The following is an 18,815-nucleotide window of genomic DNA, read 5'->3' on the forward strand; positions in this document are numbered from 1 at the left end:
AATCAGCAGTCACGCGTTAGCGTCAGAGGCCCACCAGAGACGCGACAAAACCCTATGGCGGTTTGATATATTCCATTATCACCTCAAATGGGACCTATGCTTCCTTTCATTTGAATTTGTATTTCATTTGAGTTTGAATTTGATTTGCATTTGCATTTCATTTTGATTTCGCTCGAGTGATTCAAAATGGAACCAGTAAGAAACAGAAATGGTGTGAGGTGGACTCAACCTTTTGAAGATTGACTTTGACTATAATGCGGACAAAAGGTTAAAGATCACAATTTCCTCCTTCCTTCCTCATCTCTGAGTTTTTGAACAATATATATACTTCTGCAAAGACTCGAGGTCTTTCACAAGATTATATACTAACCAAACTCACTTCTTTCTTTCAAATTTCAAATTATTGGGAGTCTTTGTATTAAAGGAAAGATCGATTTATCCTTTCAGTGCAAGGGGAAGGTATACTTTTCTAGCATCTAAAGACTCGATCTTTAATGGGTTTTGTGCTTATTTTATTGGTTTCTGGTTAAGGCTTTTGGGTGGTATGGAGGGGGCTTCTTTTGTTTAATGAGCTGTTTGTAAGTTGTATTGAGATCTGGATTTTGAATAATGGGCTTTTTTCCCCATGCTTTCTTTCTTTAAAAATAAATCCTGGAATTTTAGATGTCTTTTCTTCTCTCTTTTTTTCGAACTTTTTTAGATGGTGATTTTGATTATGTGGTTTGTTTTTTGTTAGCCATTTTATCGCCTATCTGTGTTATTTGTTTAATAACGTTTCCTTAGTTGAGAGAGAGAATCTAACGACAGGCTGGCCGTATGGTGGAATGATTCGATTGATTTGTAAGGAAACAGTTGTGTTTAGCTTAGGAGATTCCGGTTAGGACGACCTTATGATCGTTGGAATAAATAAATATTATTAACAGTTTTGTCAAGATTCACATATAAGCAAGCAAGAAGAGGATGTGAAGTTTGTTGTTTTATCTTTATTATATTCACGAGTCTCAAATTTTCTTTGTTCTTGGTATGTTTCAGGTTTGATGTGCACTGGTTCAAAGAGTAACATTTCCCCTTCTGGATTGGAAATGGAGGCCAAATTTCAAGAAAATATGAGAAGGATTTCGGGTAAAAATTGTTCAAACCTACTGGAATTGGCGGCTACTGATGATTTGACTGGCTTTATGTATGAACTTGAAGAGATGGGTTCTGATGTGAATGAAGTAAGCTACTGGTATGGCAGAAGATTTGGTACAAAGAAGATGGGGTATGAAGAGAGAACCCCGATAATGATTGCTTCTTTGTATGGAAGTTTAGAGGTTTTGAAGTATATTATTGGAACTGGAAAAGTTGATGTCAACAGAGCGTGTGGATCGGATGGGGCTACACCACTTCATTGTGCTGCTGCTGGTGGTTCTTGGGCCTCGGTTGAGGTTGTCAAGTTCTTGATTGATGCTTCTGGGGATATCAATTCTATTGATGCCTATGGCAAGAAACCATGTGATTTGATTGCTCCGTGTGTTAAGTTTTCGAGTAATTCTAAGAGGAGAATCTTGGAAATGTTGTTGAAAGGGATCAAAATCGAATCAAGTGATGAGGAGGAGGAAGGGAGTGAGATGCCTCGGGTTAAAGAAGGGGGTGAGAAGAAAGAGTATCCTGTTGATGTGTCTTTGCCGGATATCAACAATGGGGTCTACGGAAGTGATGAGTTCAGGATGTATAGTTTCAAGGTGAAGCCTTGCTCGAGGGCTTATTCTCACGACTGGACCGAGTGCCCTTTTGTCCACCCTGGGGAGAACGCGAGGAGGCGTGATTTGAGGAAACATCACTACACTTGTGTCCCGTGTCCTGAGTTCAAGAAGGGAAGTTGCGCGAAGGGGGATTATTGCGAGTATGCTCATGGAGTTTTTGAATCTTGGCTCCATCCAGCTCAATACAGGACACGGCTTTGCAAGGACGAGACAGGCTGCGCACGAAAAGTGTGCTTCTTTGCGCACAAACCCGAAGAGCTTCGCCCTTTGTATGCTGCCACCGGTTCTGCTATGCCTTCTCCGAATTCTGTTTCAATGAATTCAGTGGACATGTCTACATTGAGCCCTTTATCACTTGGGTCGTCCTCTTTGATGCTGCCTAATTCTTCAACACCGCCCATGTCGCCCTCAGTGACTTGTTCATCTCCGATGAGCGGAAACATGTGGCAGAACAAGTTGAACCTTATAACCCCACCGGCTCTGCAGCTTCCCGGTAGCCGACTCAAAACTACTTTTAGCGCACGAGCCATGGATTTGGAGGTGGAATTGCTTGAATTGGAGAAAATCCGAACGCATAACCAACAACGCCAACAATTGGTTGAGGAGATGGCGAGCCTGTCTTCCCCATATCCAAGAAGCAGCGATTTAAAACCCACAAATCTAGATGACATATTTGGGTCGTTGGATCCTTCATTATTGTCTCAATTACAGGGTCTCTCACCGAAGAATTCTCCTACCAGCCATCAGATTCGCCAGAACACAAACCAACTACGAGCCAGTTACCCTTCAAACTTCTCATCATCATCACCAGCACAAAAACAGCCCTCAGCATATGGGTTTGACTCCTCTGCTGCTGTCGCTGCAGCAGTCATGAATTCAAGAGTCAACGCCTTCTCCAAACGCAGCCAAAGCTTCATTGATCGTGGTGCTGGAGTTGGCTACCGATCCAGCCTTTCCAGTTCTGCTAATTCTCCCAGTCCAATGCCATCAAAATTTTCAGATTGGAGCTCACCAGATGGGAAGGTGAACTGGGGTTTTAACGATGACGAAGTCAATAAGCTTAGAAAGTCCGCTTCTTTTGGCTTTCGAAGCAATAATGCCAATGCATCTTCAGTCATGACTCATTGTACTGTAGACGAGCCGGATGTTTCTTGGGTTAATTCCTTGGTGAAAGACACCCCAACTGGTGGCATCGGCCCGTATGGTACGGAGCAAAGTCTACATGGAGGAATTCATGAAATGGCATCGAATTGGATCGATCCATTGTACATGGAACAGGAGCAGGTGGTTGCTTAATCTGGTATCTCGCTCTAAGCTGACCAATACTTGAGATGATATTCTTTGAGATTTTTATTGCTAAACCATATCTTTTGGATTAGAATCTTGCAAGAAAGACTAGGATTATTGAAGAAACAAATTTTTTAATTATTTTTTTCGCAGTAATTTAACATTATACTATGTGATCCAGTCCTTGTATTCAAGAATTAATTGATGAAAGTTGTGTAATTCCTCCATGTTCAAGTTGCACGTGTAAGTATCAGCATTTGGTGAATTTTTGAATGAAAAAGTTTATACACCTATGGGCTATGAGTTTGCTGACATCCATTTTCGAACGCACCACCCTTGTGTAAAATATTCTCTTTTTCGAAAATTTACTAAAAAAGTAACTCCCTACGTATTATTTGTGGGTTAGTTCCGATTCAAATGCATTGGTAAAATAAATATATTATATTTATCACCATTGGATCAACCTTCGATCCAAGCATAGAGTGGAAAAAATCCTATTTGTGGAGGTTTAATGGTCGAAACTGTGAGGGTCCCATTAGATTGATAATTCATCCATCTTTGATTTATTAATGGAAGGCCGCCCTAACAACTACTTTATTCTTATATCTCAACCACACAACAAAGGATAAAGGATCCTCCATTATATTATCATCTCCTCTGGCTTTTATTTTTATATTCAGAGGCGGCTGAAGTTTCAACCCAATCTTGCCCATTTTCTTAAAGATACAGCCCTTTTATTATGTGGGTTTCTTGTGTGATATTTGAACTTCTCAACCCCAGCAAATATTTTTCACCATGCTTTTTCCTTTGTTGGACAGAGGAAGTTCCTCACTTAATTTATTCAACTATGCCCTCCCCGTCAACAAGTAGAACACCCAACAAAAGAAATCAACGAAGAGCGGAAATAATAAATTAAAATGTCGACTTATAATGCAACTGACATTAGAGCATCCGCATTGACATCCACCATCTCATCAAAAATCGTAAGGTCCACATGTCACATACACGTTACATTAACACATCTATTCTCCCAAATTCATTTTAACATTCACACTCATTATTTGTAGGTCTCGATGTCCACTCATTCATCTTACTCTTACTTTAAATTAAATATATTAAAAAATTTGAATTATTATTATTTTATATTAATAATAATATGTTTTTATATATTTAATACGTAAAATCATTTAATTTTATGAGTGTCATTTATTTAAAATTAAAAAATTATTATAAATCTAAAATAAAACGGTACAACATAAAATAATAAATAACAATTGCATAAAAATATTAGAAAATAAATTAAACTTAAGAGAAGATGCAAAATACTAATTGATCGGAGAGTTACATTAACGAAAATGAAAATTATAACAAATGAAAATTACAATAATCGAAAACTACAATAACTGAAAATTACAAATTTGAAATTTAAATCAATATTCATCACGTGTGTGGGGCCCGCGTTCGTGTGGGGCCCGCGTTCAGCGACGGTTTTTGAAATCCATCGCAAATAGCGACGGTTTGTGATAAACCGTCGCTAATTATCGAATTTTTTTTTAAAAAAAAAACTGACATGAACGCCCCACACCCTCTCTCATGTGAGTAGGCGTTATAACGTCCACTCACATTGGAGAATATGTGTTAAAGGGGTGTTATATATAACAACCAATGTGAGTACCCTTAGAGATACAACCACAACTCCCACTTCAGTTTAAAAAATTAGCCAATTAAAATGGAAACTAACGTTTAAAAACGGTTTTCTAACGCTAGGCGGGAGGTCACCACAGCATACCGTCTAGGTGCTTAGGCGACGTTTAGGCAATATTTTTACTTAAATATTTAATTTTTCTTGTTAATCTTTGTATTTCTCCACGGTTTAAAGTAACGTTAGTTTAGTGAGCCTTGGCTTCCGCTTGAGGTTGGGCCAAATGGTGAAGGCCCGATGGACTTGTTAAATATCATACTAGGTTCCTCAAGATTTGGTTACCTCAAGTGTGCTGAGATATATAGCGGCTACTCTCGATATATAGAGTAAAAGTATGCAAGCTACCAATCTTGGCTAGCTATGAAGTTTGATAATCGCTTGTAATATACATATATTTAGCTCTTTCAGCTATGCTCTCAGGTCTCACATTCTCTAAAGCTGGGTCTAATATGTATGTTTCGTCTGTGTGTGCGTTTGAGAATTTGCACCAGACGCTTGTGTGAATTCTTCGGAAAGTTTTTTTGGTAATTTCTCTGTTCTTTTTGGTTCATTTCTTGGAAAAGAAGGTGGTGATTATGAGTGAAATGTAACGGTTGTTAATTGTCATGCTTATGGGTTTGGTATTCTTGAATGTGTTTTTGCGATCTTATGTCTATCTTTTCGAGGTATAAGAGTGGGAAATTATCTTCAACCAAGTCTTTTTGCTAAGCCGATATGCTCAGGTATTCCAGAATATTTGTGGCATTGTTATATTATTCAGTATACAACGTTCCAAAAATATGATTCCTCATATGGTGTTTGATGCATGTTTCATGTCCTTCCTTTTTCATCCCCGCCCGCGTCTCATGATATGAGTTAAGAGTCTTCATTGTATTTAAGTGGGAACGATGCTTTGTTAAGTGAGCCGAAGCTGGTGCAAGAGGTATATATTCAATAACTATGTTCTAGTGAAGTGTGTCCCCTATTTGTGTGGAATGTATAATAGTCCATCAGATCATCAAATTAATTACAGGTTATGAAGGGAAAGAAATGAGTTTATTAAATGGAATCTTTCCAAAGATGAAAATGACACGCTCATCAAACCAATCAACAATAGTTTCGCTTGCTGATAAAGAATACAAAAAAGACAGACCTTTAGTTAAGATGTGTGGAATCACATCAGCTAGAGATGCTGCCAAAGCAGCAGAAGCTGGTGCAAATTTTATTGGGATGATTTTTTGGCCCGACTCAAAACGCTCCATCCCACTTCCTATTGCAAAAGAGATTTCAAGAAAAAGATGGTTCCTTGCTGGAGGAGTTAACCATATGAACGTATGCGAAGCTCTTTCTATACTTAGACCACACGGAATCGATGTAAGTAGTGGCATTTGTGGTCCAGATGGCATACAGAAAGATGAACTTCAAATATTGTCATTCATGAAAGCAGTCCATTCAGTGCATTACTGACCGACAATGTCAAAAATTGGTTATCCATCTTCTATTTTATGCGTGTAATTTGAGAACGCACTTTTAAGATAAAATTAGTACAGTGTAGTTGATCAACGTACAAAAAATAGCAGATGTAAAATAAACAGATATCCGTAGCGTGTCTTCTGAAACCATCAAGAACACTGGAAACTGTGCTGATAATTTTTTGATGGATGGCTTCTATTTTTCTTCTTGCACATCTGTGAAGCATGCTAACCTTCTGACTTGTTCCTAATTTGTTATTATTATGTGTTACATAAATTTCGTTAAGTTTGTTTTTTTTGCTATATGTCCAAACACAACACTCTTTTTTACCCAAAATCATAAATACACAGTACTTTTGGAGAATTATCAACCTCGAGGAGCATAACATCTTCACATTTTGAAGGTGAATAATATTTACACTAAAACCTAATGAGACACCCTTTACAAGCGAATGAAAAAACTATAGTTGCTGGATTGATAATTGAAGCATTCTAGGTTATTTTTAATTAATCTCCAACACTTCTGCAAAACATCCAATCATTTATTCTTGTCAAAGATTTCTTTACTTAAATATCAACGTACGCTACAGTGTCATATGCTTTCATCACAAATACACTAGAAGTTTTTGTCATCTGGAGTATCTATCTATATGTTACTCAATTCACGGAAAAATGGAACACCCAAACTGACTTTTTATGCTGTCATATGTTCCACCACTTGCGTTTCTCCATCGTCTTAGCAAGCTCGTTTGCCATTGATGCAAAGTTTTCAGCACCACTTTGTAGCTCGGCTGTCCGTTTGCTAAGTTTCTGAAACAAATCAAACACCACTTAAACACAGGATAACTGAGAGATGATGCACGACAGTAACTTCTCTTTGCATTGTAAACTGTGGTGAAATTTGCGGGAGTCAGCAAAATAGTAAAGGTGATACCAAAGCAATCTAAACACTAAATATCTCGCCTAATAACAGGGATCGTCTCATTCCAGCAAGTGATGTTCATTAGTCGAACGAAAGAACAGTGCGACTTATTTTACGATCGGCATAATGTCATTATCCACTATTTCAGTCCCAAACAAGAAATATAAATTGGTAAACTTAAGGGCTTTGAGAAAGAAACTTTAAAAAACCTATCTAGTAGAAGCTTAGCTGGGCTAAATTTATTGTGCAAATTGGGAAAGAATCTATCGTGCCTAATATATATAACATTGGGAAAATGAAGAAACCTCTTCTGCCACCCTCCCCTAGACAGAGATTGTTTAAAAAAAGAAAACAATCTACAGTTACCACAGGTCAGTACTCCGAGACCATTGCTAGTTCACAAAAGAACTAAAGCTTCTAACAAGGAACATTCCATAATCACTAAATACATAAGAACTGGTCTTACATCAAGTTTCTCCCCCCGTTCTAGAAGTTTATCCTTTGCTTGAGAAGCCGAAGCTGCAGCATCCTGGAACCACTTGCATGGTGAGACAATGCAATCCCCAAAATTAAGCATTAAAAAAACAAGCTATTTATGGAAAATCTTACTCCTGTGTTCCTATATTTCGCAATAATTTCCTCGCGTGTTCGAGCCTTTGGATAATTGTCAGAAGAACCACCTTCAAACAATCTTTCCCTTTCTCTACCTTTCTCTGGAAAAAAGGAAGTAAACATTTAGGCCCAACTGATGCTTAAAACCATCATTATCAGTAGAAATAAATTTGTCACTTATACCTTTCATGTCATTACTACTCTTTTTTGAAGTTGATATTATGACTGGCTCGTCTATGCTTATATCATCTGCAAACATAATTCGACTAGGATTAAGGCATTTATTTCATTGTTTATTTTTTTATTTGCATACCAAGTAGATGGCCACTCTATGGTGGGAATGTTGACTCATACTCACCGATGCCAAGTTCCAAATCTTCTTTATCAAAAGAACCAAAGGGGTCAGAGAAAGGAAACCTCGAAAACATTCCATCCAAACGCGCAATCATGATCTCACGAGATTCCATGTAATTCATATTCTGCTCTCCTTCACGCCCTTTTAAACCCTTGATCATATTGCTAATAAATCCGGGCATTGCGCTCTGTTCATTTAAACAAGCAAATTCATTAGAGAGGGACCAAAAATAAACAGAAAAGCTAAACAGAAATAGATGATGTAATTTGTGACCTGTGTCTTCTTTTGGTTTTGAGTGAAATTAACATCAGCATCTGCAGCGGCAGCAAGGGCTTCATCATGTAGACAAGGTAGACTGTCGAGGCTAGAACAAAAACAGCCACTTGTCAGGGCCTTTGTGTGTGTGTGTGTGTGTGTGTGAGAGAGAGAGAGAGAGAGAGAGAGTCAGGGCCTTTGAGAGAGAGAGAGAGAGAGTGAGAGTGTGTGTCAGGGCCTTTGAGAGAGAGAGAGAGAGACCTAAATTCATTTTCAAAGGCCAAAAGAGAGATAAAGGCAAATTCACACCCATTGACCTAAAAAGTGTAACATCATCAGTTGCAAGTAATAGGGTTTAACACAATCAATATAGTTTGAGATCAAACTGTCTGATTGTGTATTCAGAGAAGATTGAATGATTGCAAACAATAAGTTGTCAGTGGCCATGGATAAAAATTTGGGTCATAAGATATAATGAGTAAAGACCTCAAGATTCTATATAATAACATGCAAAGCAGAAAACAAAGAATTAAGATATAAAAGATAATATCTCCTTCAAACATGTACATGAATTTCTTAAATCATGCCAGGGCAATGGGTCCACTCTTTCTACAACTCTTAAAAATCACACCACAAGTTAAAACTTTAACATCAGCTGCAATTTGAGAGTGCATCAGACAGAATCATATCAAAATTCAACACATCTCTAACTAAAACCCAGGTGGCTGACAACTTATGGCATAATTTCTACTCTACTTGCCCAAGGAGGGCACTGCATTTATAGTCCAAAAAACGAAAAATTCCAAAGACGGCTGTATGATAGAATTCATATCCACTTTTTTTAAACAGCATACATTCCCTCCATTTATTCTAATTACCATCTGTCTATAAATTTGTAAACTTGTCTTTTTCTTTTTTCATGGGTAATGTAGTCCTGTACACAATTAAAAAACTAATACTCAAAACAGGAACTTAAACCAGCACATTCCAGATTATTCTCCCAACTATTTTCATACATTCCACATAGGTTACACCACACGCCATATATATATATCATAAACAGATAGAACTGTTTGGTTCAACAATATATAGAACATGTATGTGGTCCTTATGGCACCTCTAACTGGACTGACAAAAACATGGTCAGAACCAGATAAAATTTGTAAACAATGGCTACCAAGTCAACTAGCAAATCACATTATGAGAACACGATCATATTTTCCACTTGAGCATACCATATTCCTTTCACGGTTAAATTTTGTGTTACCTTTTATTTCAACATGTTGGAGTTCTGAAGTCACAATCAGGCTCTCATATTGGTTCAGAGACCTAAAACAATAAGATATTGGACTGATAGTCGTTTCCTTTAGATGTCATGGACAAATGAAGCTCTGATACTCTCGACAAGAATTCTCTCCAGAAATAATCTCTATTCAATAGAAAATTCATAAAATATTGTCATTCTTTATGAGTTCTTGCTAATACTACACATTCTCAATTAGCCAAGGAGCTGACTGGACTGGTCATCCCTGTAAGGATCCTTTTTCTTGGACATCTTTATATGATGCAAGTCAGACGTCGAGCTTAAAGTTCCATAATATACAGAAAAGAACACAGATAAATTATGACGTGGTGCAGATTGTTTTTGTGTTAAGTGACCAACCAAGGTAATCTGCCCTTCGTCAGAAGCACACAATGTCTTCTCCATATTATTTTTGAAGCTCCACCTCAAAATCGACATCAATGAGGTATCTCCCACCAGTTCAAGATCTGGAAAGGACCTAAAAGAAAAAGACATTGAGCAATACATTGACAATTTCCTTTGCCAATACCTGTTCTCAACTAATTTATATTATAGCCAAGTATATATTCACCAAACACACACAAAATATCAATATATATATATATAGTTTTGTTATGTTGTCAACCCACCGTGTCCACCTTTGTGACCCTCACCTATTGAATATACAATTTTGATATGCTTCATCACATCCAACAGATGAGTGTCACCTCAGTGGTGGATACATAAGTGGGCATATATATATATACACACACACGCATATATATATTAGTTACTGCATAAATTTTTATCCAATTTTTCATTTTTAACACCAAAAATGAGTGGGGTAAGTAATTTCTAATCTAAGGGGATGTGGTGTTCGTAATTCTTCAAAAGCTAAATAAAAGATAAAGTAATTATTGCTATTGTTTTCTCGTCAGCATCACAAAGTGTCGAAGCCGCATCACACCTAAATCAATCCATGATCAAGCTGGGTTGTATTCATTGAGGGAGAAGCTTTTCTAGCTCCCTACCTCTCAATTCACAATATTTTGACTTCAAGATTTTGCTTGAGGGGAACTTAAGATATGCTTAAAGAGAATGTCGTAATTATTTAAAATGTTAACTAAATTACAGTTGTTTACATAAAATTACAACGCAGGGCAATTGCCCATATGTAGTTTAAATCTCATCAGTATCTGAAACACAAGCAAAAGGATGAATCAGGAAATCACCGTATTTCAATTTCTCCAGTTTGATAAAATAAGATCAATCCGTACTCTTCTGCATTTTTCTTGAAGATCGTAGTCCAGGAACATGGTTTCTCAAAATTCAGTAACCGAACAAAGTTACTAGCGCCCTGAAGTCAAGGAATCCTCATAAGAAAGGGAAGAAATTACACATAGTAAACTGAATAGGGATAATACTTGACAACACCTGAAAGAAAGACTTTAAGGAGTATGTGTACACAGCATCACTGCAACACAATAAAATCTGGGATTCCAATGTCTTATCCCCTAAACCTGGGGGTTGCATGTGGCCTTCAACACTGGACAAACCACTCAGATTTTCATGACTGGATTGCAGTGGTTGATTTTCAGCATCAACATGCTGAGGAGACATCACAAAAACTTTTTCCGACCTTTCAGAGAGAGTATGTGTTCTTTCTGTGTGCAAAAGGCCCCACAAGATGTAAACATCTGCACATAATATAAGTTGAAAACTAAAAAGAAAACGGGATGGACTTGCCTGTTAAATACATGCTTATTGCCGTGGAATTTTCCTTTGGAAATATTGGCTTAGAATTCACCATATTGCCTCTGCCACAATCTATTAAGACTGTGTGTGCATCTCTAGTTAATACAAAAGCAAGCTCTGTGGCAGATTCACTAACAATTTCATTTTCAGAGTTATTCACATTGTTTTCATGAGTGTCAGAAAAAGTGCCCACGGTCACTGAAATGATTGGTGACTTCGAGCTAGACAAACATTCTGTTATAGATAACACTGACAATAAACTAGTATCAATTACAGCAACCTGCAATGAAGTAATTGTGATGTCACATAAGAGTTGTCAAACTGCATGTAACTAAAAGAAGAACAAGTCCTGATAAACAAATTCACCTGCCCACATTCATATCCAACAAGGAGTTTGACTCCAGAATTTACAAACTGTAAGGCACGTACAGGAGAATTCAGTATGGAAAATATAGCCGAACATTGATTCCCCTCTGAATGTGGCAAATGTTTATCTGCAAATAAACTATATAATAGTCACGCGTTCAAAAGAAAGAAGTGATCACAAGTGAATGTTTTCTACATCATGTTCTAATAACGTGTGTGAATGGGTGGGTATTCATAAGCTTAAAGTTTCATCTCAATTGCATAATAGAACTGACATGTTAATTCTAATACAACAGCACAATAATCAATACTTCAATGGACCAACCCCGAGAACAGAATAATTACTGAAGCCGTTGCTCTAGTCCAAAGGTCCTTGCACAGTTGCACTCACAAAGAATGTTTGGTTCATTAAAGTAACCCTCTCTTGTCGTTGCCAGGCATAAAAGAATGTAAACATGGTGAAACACTAACCTTAAAAAATTAGATCCACTTCATGTGCTGATGTAGGCACTAAATGAAAATTATTGTGGACAAGACACTCCAAAGAAAAAACAGTTCTCAGGCTAATTACTTCGAGTAAACTGTCAGTTTCTTTCAGTTGGCCATGTTTAACTTCCTAGTTTCTTGTATAATTCATCGCACAGTGCCTTCTTAATCATATTGGTTTCCTGGGAACAGATTTGTCATATCTTGTTTCATCATTATTGCTTAAAATTAAATTCAAAAGCATGCTTGAATAAATCAAGATAGATCATATTTTACAATCCATGTAAGCTAGGGGCATAAGGTAATTAGACAACAATAAGTATCCAGGCAATGCTGACACATTAGCCTACACAAGTTCTCAATAAATGAAAATTCGGCAGAAAATCAGTGTTTGGAAAAAAATACCATGACGACTGGTTTCATTTATCAGGGTCAAGATTGTTTGGTTGGAATCGCCTTGAAGTATATAAATGAAAACCTAACAAAAAAAGGAAAATGTATGAATCACTATTTCATCTAATTCAGTTAAGCCCGAGAAACATAGAAAATGACAGTAGTTCTTACCGCTCCGCTGTTATTGCCAACAGCTAAGGTCAAGGTGATAGAAGAAAAGTCCAAGGCTGATACTGCAGAACTTGCACCAGAAACTTGAATTCCTTCTACCTGCCAGCAAATGGTGAGGTTGTTGTTAACAAGTATAATACTGTAAACTCCCTATCAATATATCAATACAAAATGATGATAGATGTTGAACCAATACCGCTAAGTAAGCATTGCGCTAACCTTCAATTGTAAAATAGAAACAAGTGACAAAATCGGAGAAGAGGCATCCCATATTCGGACAGATCCATCTTGATATCCTCCTACATACATCCTCTGAAGTTTATTTGCAGCAGTAGAGAGTTGACAAGGAACGCCACCAGTCAGAGGCCACTGCGAACCCCTCCCAGTCAACATATCATCAGCTTGTAGCTTGGCAGGTGAAAACTGTCTAATGGAACAATAAATGGTCATTTAAATGAACTGAAGAAATAAAGTGCAAGTATATCATGTGATGCTTTTCAGTACCTCTGAAAGTTCACTGAAAAAACTCATATCTGAACCCATCATATAAAGCTTTCCCACGGTCATATACGGTTCCACGGTAGGTATTATTGAATGATACTGAAATCCATGGACTGAATGATTGTGTCCTGTCCCAGGCTTGAAGATAGACAAAGAAGTAAAATCATAGAAATGCAGTTGTCCTGGATTGGTCAATATAAATAATGACGTGGAGCTATGTTTGTCAGATTCAAGAGCCTTTGGCGTTATAATTACATCAGCAAATGATCCATGGAGCGTAAGGTCAACACGCTCCACACACTTCAGTTGTACTAACCCAGCAGACCATTCAAGATTGAGGATCTGCATTAACAAGAAATTTTCACAAAAAGGACATTATATGACTGTGAAGCTTCGACATACAACAAGAAAACACCAAGATTATAATAATAAATTTGACTCATGGAAAAAAAAAGATTGTGGTATTAAGATGAAGTCAAAACCATTTGGAAATCTAGTTTTGAGAAACATTAGCAAAAATATCGATCAGAACCAGTCAGAGCACAATGTGCCGATATGTACTTGAACCCTCTTCTATTATGTGAGAAAAATAATTTTTTCCAAAGCAGATCATTGAAAATCTAAAACATGGTAACTACAACTATCCACTTTGCTCTTGTTTGGTGCATGTTAAATGCTGGAAAGTACACACATGGAAGAAGCTTATCATCAGAAATCAAGATGACAGGCTGATTTAAAAATTAGATGTATAAAAAAATTAAACATGCTAGAACACTCTTGTTGGAATTAATATCAGGCTCATTATTGATATACAATCTCCAATGGACATCAAACCAATCCAAAAGTATAAGTGCACAGTATCTCTAATGCATTGATACTTGTAACAGCTGCAAGTGAGAAAAAATAGGTCAAACTGTGCAACTTCATGACTCATTCGAAATAACATGCCCACCTCACTGGAAGAAGAAAACAAAATGCAGCTATGGCATTGAAAACTTAGATTAGATGATCAAATACCAAGTAACCTTTTAATTTGAATGAAAAGAATAAGCGTTGACAGAAGAAAAGACAATTATTGGTAGCGATGAAGAACATACAGTCAAGACTTCTTCAGATCCAATGTCTTCACCACCATATGCAAAAAGTTGGCCTCCACAACCATTTTTTTGTGCTTTGTTCGAAGACCAATGCAAGACAATGACGGGAAGTCTTCTACCTCCCGATGATAATTGTATCTTAACAACGTCGTTGAACATGTTTTGGCCTCTCGGACTTTTAACATTGTCAGGTACTGACAGGTTCCAAAGCAAGATATCCCCATCCACATAACCAACAGCTAATGCTGACCCATCCGGAGACACCCAACAGATAGAACTTATGTCCTTTTCTCCATGGTTGTTTTCTAGTGAATCACTTTGGCACGTATGGTTCTCATTATTGGAAAAATTAAAAACTGATCCTTCTTTTAGCTGGAGATCCTTGTGGTATCTAACACGTACAGCTCTATCTTCAGTAATATCCCACAGAATAATCAACCCATACTCGTATGCAATCAAAACCCTGCAAACAAATTGAACTGCTCATTTTTAGATCTTGATATTAAAATCAAAACGCCCAGTAAATCTCCCATCTCCACGTGTCTCTAGATGAACAAGGCAGGTTGATTTTTTTTTATATATATATTTTTACACTTTGGCATAATTCCTTGAACAATACCATGACTATCTACGTAATTCCATTGATTTCCTTCATTCTTTCTCCAAGAGTTCAATATACAGATGACAGCAGAAAACTCAATCAAAGTTACAATAATGAGATAGACTCAAATGTTATAAATACACTCTAGCATTTAATAAATTATAAACACTGAAGAAGCAAACACAAAGCAAGCTAGAGAACTGTGCTCAAACAGCTAGGACTCTGAATTTACAAATTCTTCCAATTACCTGTTCCCATATGAACGAGGTTGGGAGAGCACACCAACAATGGACTGATTATCAGGCAATGAGATCCCAGATCCTTCTACACAAATTTGACATATAAATTAAAGATCAGGATTCATTGTTACAGTGGTCCAGCTAACCCCATAGGTATATAGACCAAAACACATTCACATCCAAAGATGCAAGTCCATTCAAGCTACTCAAATACATGGACTACTTTCAACATATTTTCAATTACCAACTACAAGATTTGGAGGGATGTGATACGGCAATTGAATAATTTTCCCTTCTTCAGCATCATACTTCAACATAGATAAGAATCCATGTTCATCTCCTAGATAACTGAATGTCCCAAAAAAGAAAAGAAAATTAAGCATGAACAATAAAATGATTCAAAGGGGGGCTAAGATTCCTCATTTTCTTACATGAAATGGGTGGAGGGAATAAAAGAAATCGCTGTTATATTGGATTCCCACTGAATATTGGAAGATATACACCTCTTTCTTAGATCCCAAACCTGTCAAAGTTGCATAAACATCCCTGTTGAGGGAAAAAATCCATTGTCTGAAGAGAGAAAAGACAGGGGGCTGATGTGAACAATGATTTCTATGGGAAACAAGCAATGATGATTAAGCAGAAGGTGGAAAATTTCCCAACTGGAGATATTTTTATATAGCTTTTGAAGAAAAGAAATAAATGCAAAGATTACCAGTAGTCGAGAATTGCACATTTCACCATATATTGTCATGGATAACCTGTATAAAACCATACCTGAATTTCATTTTCATTGGAAACACTCACTAAAAAACCTTGGTTTTGCAGAAACTGAAAAAGAGAAAAAAAAAGGAGAGAGACAGAGAGTAGTCAGAAAGGTGACCAATTAAGTTGGATATATGATCAAATATCCAAGCATATGAATTCTTTAGGATATCTTCATAAATCTAAACAAAAACATTTATTATATTTGCTAGCATCAGAATAAAGTGAGCATCTAAACAAAGGGTTTAAGAACTTTGTTCGCCTCCTATGGTGAACATATGGGACCAAAAAATACAATCCTAGCAATCTACTGAGACACAATAAATGATTGCACACTAAGACATACAGAGAGAGACTAGAACAATATGAACTCCACCAACCAACGGACCTCTAAGTTTTTAAAGGGCAAGGCTTTTGGAGATATGAGCAGGCCTTCAATGTTGTCACCACCTATCACTTTAATTCTGCCATCCCTGTTATTCAAGCAATTGGTGAGAAAAGATTCATTAGGAGGAACAAAAAGAATAAACACATGGCGAAGACCATAATTTGGACTTGACGTTCATGACCGCTCTGCTATGTAGATCTCTCTCCATCATCCCTCGAGACATGACAATAAGCGGCAGTGCAATTGTGAAGCTCAATCAGAAATAAATGACAACATTTACTAGTAATGAGAACAAAAAGCTACTAAATGTGGAAATGTATGAGGCTGTGGGCCCAGCAAGAGGAAAAAATCTGAAAGTCCTCCTCTGATTTAACCACTATGTACTTGGTTCAAATTTCATGTTTTTGCTTTAAATAAACACTTAGAATGCCACAATTAAAACTTAAAATGTTATCTATTTATTGAACGACCCAGCAGCTACTTCTAGCCAAATGATGGCAACTCCGTGCTCATTAAAAAATGTAGAGCCCTCACTATGAAGCATTTTTAATTATTCACGGGCTGACTGAGGTGATGACACATAAGAATTTAAGATTAAATAAAAATGGAATAAGAGTTGGCCCTAGACAAAAAAAGGCATGGGTCTGTCAGTATGGTAATAATAAAGAAAACTTGGGTTTGTAATGCTACATGGATAATCGCTCGATAAATAAAATGACGGAAAGAAACCTGAGATCTCTCAATTCACTAAGTAAGTTTTACATATTACTTAAATTGCAAGAAATTTGTTACTTGATCACAAGGCAAGGGCTACCATACAATGCGAGAACATTAATATGATTAGTTTATGGAATTGTGCCTATGAAATACAAGAAAATTAGTCGATATAAAACAGAACTTCATTGAAATTGAATTAAGCTACTTAAACTCACAGTGTCGCTATTGCTAAGAGGCGCTGGATGGGATCAAAGGCAAGAATTGATGCAGTAGATGGGATCCCATAATGAACAAAAAGACGGGGTACCAGGGCCGAGAATTCCATACTTTCAAGTGTACTGAAGAAAAAGTTGAAAATTTCGTACTACGTTATACATATAAATTAGCCAGAATCAATATAGAACCAAACAAAAAAGGTTGTGGTTGAATTCATGAAAGCTACTTTCAGCAAACTGCACCTGCCAGGTGTATATTTTTGAACAAATTCAATGAATAAATTAATAAGACCAGTCATCAAGCATTTTGTTGGTAATGACAATACTTCCAAATCCCTAATTGATAGGGTTTTTATTTAAAGAGTACTGTACTAGCTCAATTGGGTTAAAAAAAGTAAAATACTCATGATCAAGCAAAGTTTCCCAAAATTAGCATGCTCCGATTCAAATATCCATCAGGATCAAAAAAATTCACATTATTTCTTTTGATACCTCAAATTATTCTGAATTTCTTACAAACATCGCAGATTAAGTCAATGAAACCATTACAATTCTCAGGCAGCGAGTAAAGAAAATGTAGAAAACAATCAATTTTATCACCTCATGAGAGCGCGGCGATGGTAGATTTCGCGAACATAACAGTAGAATTAAACAAAATTGGGAAGAAAAAGTAAAAATAATCTACAGTAATTTGAATTTACACGATTTGAAATTAAAATTATCGCAGTTAAATTCTTTAAATATCTGACTTTTTTTTATAAAGTTTACGTTGACGAAGATGAACGTTCGCCAATGGAAGGCTTGCTTTGGAAAATAAATATTTATTATTTTAAAACTATTTCAATAATAAACTATTAAAAATGTGTAAGACTTGGAAACATCATAAAATTGGTAGATATATATCAACATGAAAGTATATATAATAACATATTTAAGATATTTGTAATTATTAAAATAAATTATAAATTTTGAAGCCAGGAAAGTAAGAAATGAATTTGTAAACATATGATGGAAGCAATGAAAATAAAAGTATATATAAATTGAAATGCATTATAAAATAATTATATTAAATAGGAGTAAGTCTTTGATCTCATTAAATAAGAACAAGTATATTGTGTGACGAGTTGACCTGATTTATAATTATCATGAAAAATAATAATTTTTACAAAAAAATTTGTAATTTTTCATTAGTTGGTCGGGTTGGAGATATTTATCACAAAATTGATCGTTGAGATGGTCTCACAAAAAATTTTGTGGTTAAATAATACGAGGCATTTAAGTATAATATAAGATTACTTAAAACATTATAAACTAAAGTATTATCGGCAAATATTACATTTGGTATTAAGTTACTCGGCAACTATGGAACTATAACATCCAAAAGCATGTGTTTTCTTTCCCAAGTGGTATACTTTAAAATTAGATCTGTGATAAATTTGTAAATAAATGACAAAATAACAAATTGTTGTTCTAAATACATACCCAATTTGAATCAACTGGCTGAATATTT

At 36.2% G+C, this 18,815-nt stretch overlaps 3 protein-coding genes across 7 annotated transcripts; 2 read left to right on the top strand and 1 right to left on the bottom strand.

The window, feature by feature from the left end:
• The first annotated feature begins 263 nt into the window (after positions 1 to 263).
• Positions 264 to 3,259, top strand: LOC140977024 (zinc finger CCCH domain-containing protein 29-like). Its single transcript, XM_073441543.1, has 2 exons — positions 264 to 459; positions 1,033 to 3,259. Exon 2 carries the CDS (start codon positions 1,038 to 1,040, stop codon positions 3,039 to 3,041), a length of 2,004 nt encoding a protein of 667 aa, XP_073297644.1. The 5' UTR covers positions 264 to 459; positions 1,033 to 1,037; the 3' UTR covers positions 3,042 to 3,259.
• A 1,770-nt stretch (positions 3,260 to 5,029) lies between these two features.
• LOC140977576 (N-(5'-phosphoribosyl)anthranilate isomerase 1, chloroplastic) lies at positions 5,030 to 6,387 on the top strand. The gene has a single exon (XM_073442331.1). It carries the CDS (start codon positions 5,764 to 5,766, stop codon positions 6,178 to 6,180), a length of 417 nt encoding a protein of 138 aa, XP_073298432.1. The 5' UTR covers positions 5,030 to 5,763; the 3' UTR covers positions 6,181 to 6,387.
• A 339-nt stretch (positions 6,388 to 6,726) lies between these two features.
• Positions 6,727 to 17,704, bottom strand: LOC140977025 (uncharacterized). 5 transcript variants are annotated; one of them, XM_073441545.1, is made up of 23 exons: positions 17,306 to 17,704; positions 16,374 to 16,458; positions 15,998 to 16,051; positions 15,652 to 15,743; positions 15,465 to 15,568; positions 15,230 to 15,305; positions 14,381 to 14,843; positions 13,287 to 13,625; positions 13,002 to 13,205; positions 12,783 to 12,881; positions 12,624 to 12,696; positions 11,733 to 11,860; positions 11,358 to 11,646; positions 11,046 to 11,275; positions 10,844 to 10,968; positions 9,993 to 10,110; positions 8,591 to 8,646; positions 8,348 to 8,438; positions 8,078 to 8,261; positions 7,903 to 7,968; positions 7,717 to 7,820; positions 7,574 to 7,636; positions 6,727 to 6,995 (listed from the first exon to the last, which is right to left on the bottom strand). In XM_073441545.1, exons 1-23 carry the CDS (start codon positions 17,413 to 17,415, stop codon positions 6,888 to 6,890), a joined length of 3,261 nt encoding a protein of 1,086 aa, XP_073297646.1. In that variant the 5' UTR covers positions 17,416 to 17,704; the 3' UTR covers positions 6,727 to 6,887. The 5 variants fall into 5 exon arrangements, 4 of the variants coding, with proteins under 4 accessions (XP_073297646.1, XP_073297645.1, XP_073297648.1 ...); XM_073441544.1 differs by having other exon boundaries at positions 11,046 to 11,271; positions 11,354 to 11,646; XM_073441547.1 differs by lacking the exon at positions 15,998 to 16,051 and adding an exon at positions 15,936 to 15,981 and having other exon boundaries at positions 11,046 to 11,271; positions 11,354 to 11,646; positions 17,306 to 17,342.
• Positions 17,705 to 18,815: the final 1,111 nt, after the last annotated feature.

This window comes from Primulina huaijiensis, chromosome 5, assembly GCF_012295235.1.
Source record: "Primulina huaijiensis isolate GDHJ02 chromosome 5, ASM1229523v2, whole genome shotgun sequence".
NCBI classification, from domain to species: Eukaryota; Viridiplantae; Streptophyta; class Magnoliopsida; order Lamiales; family Gesneriaceae; genus Primulina; species Primulina huaijiensis.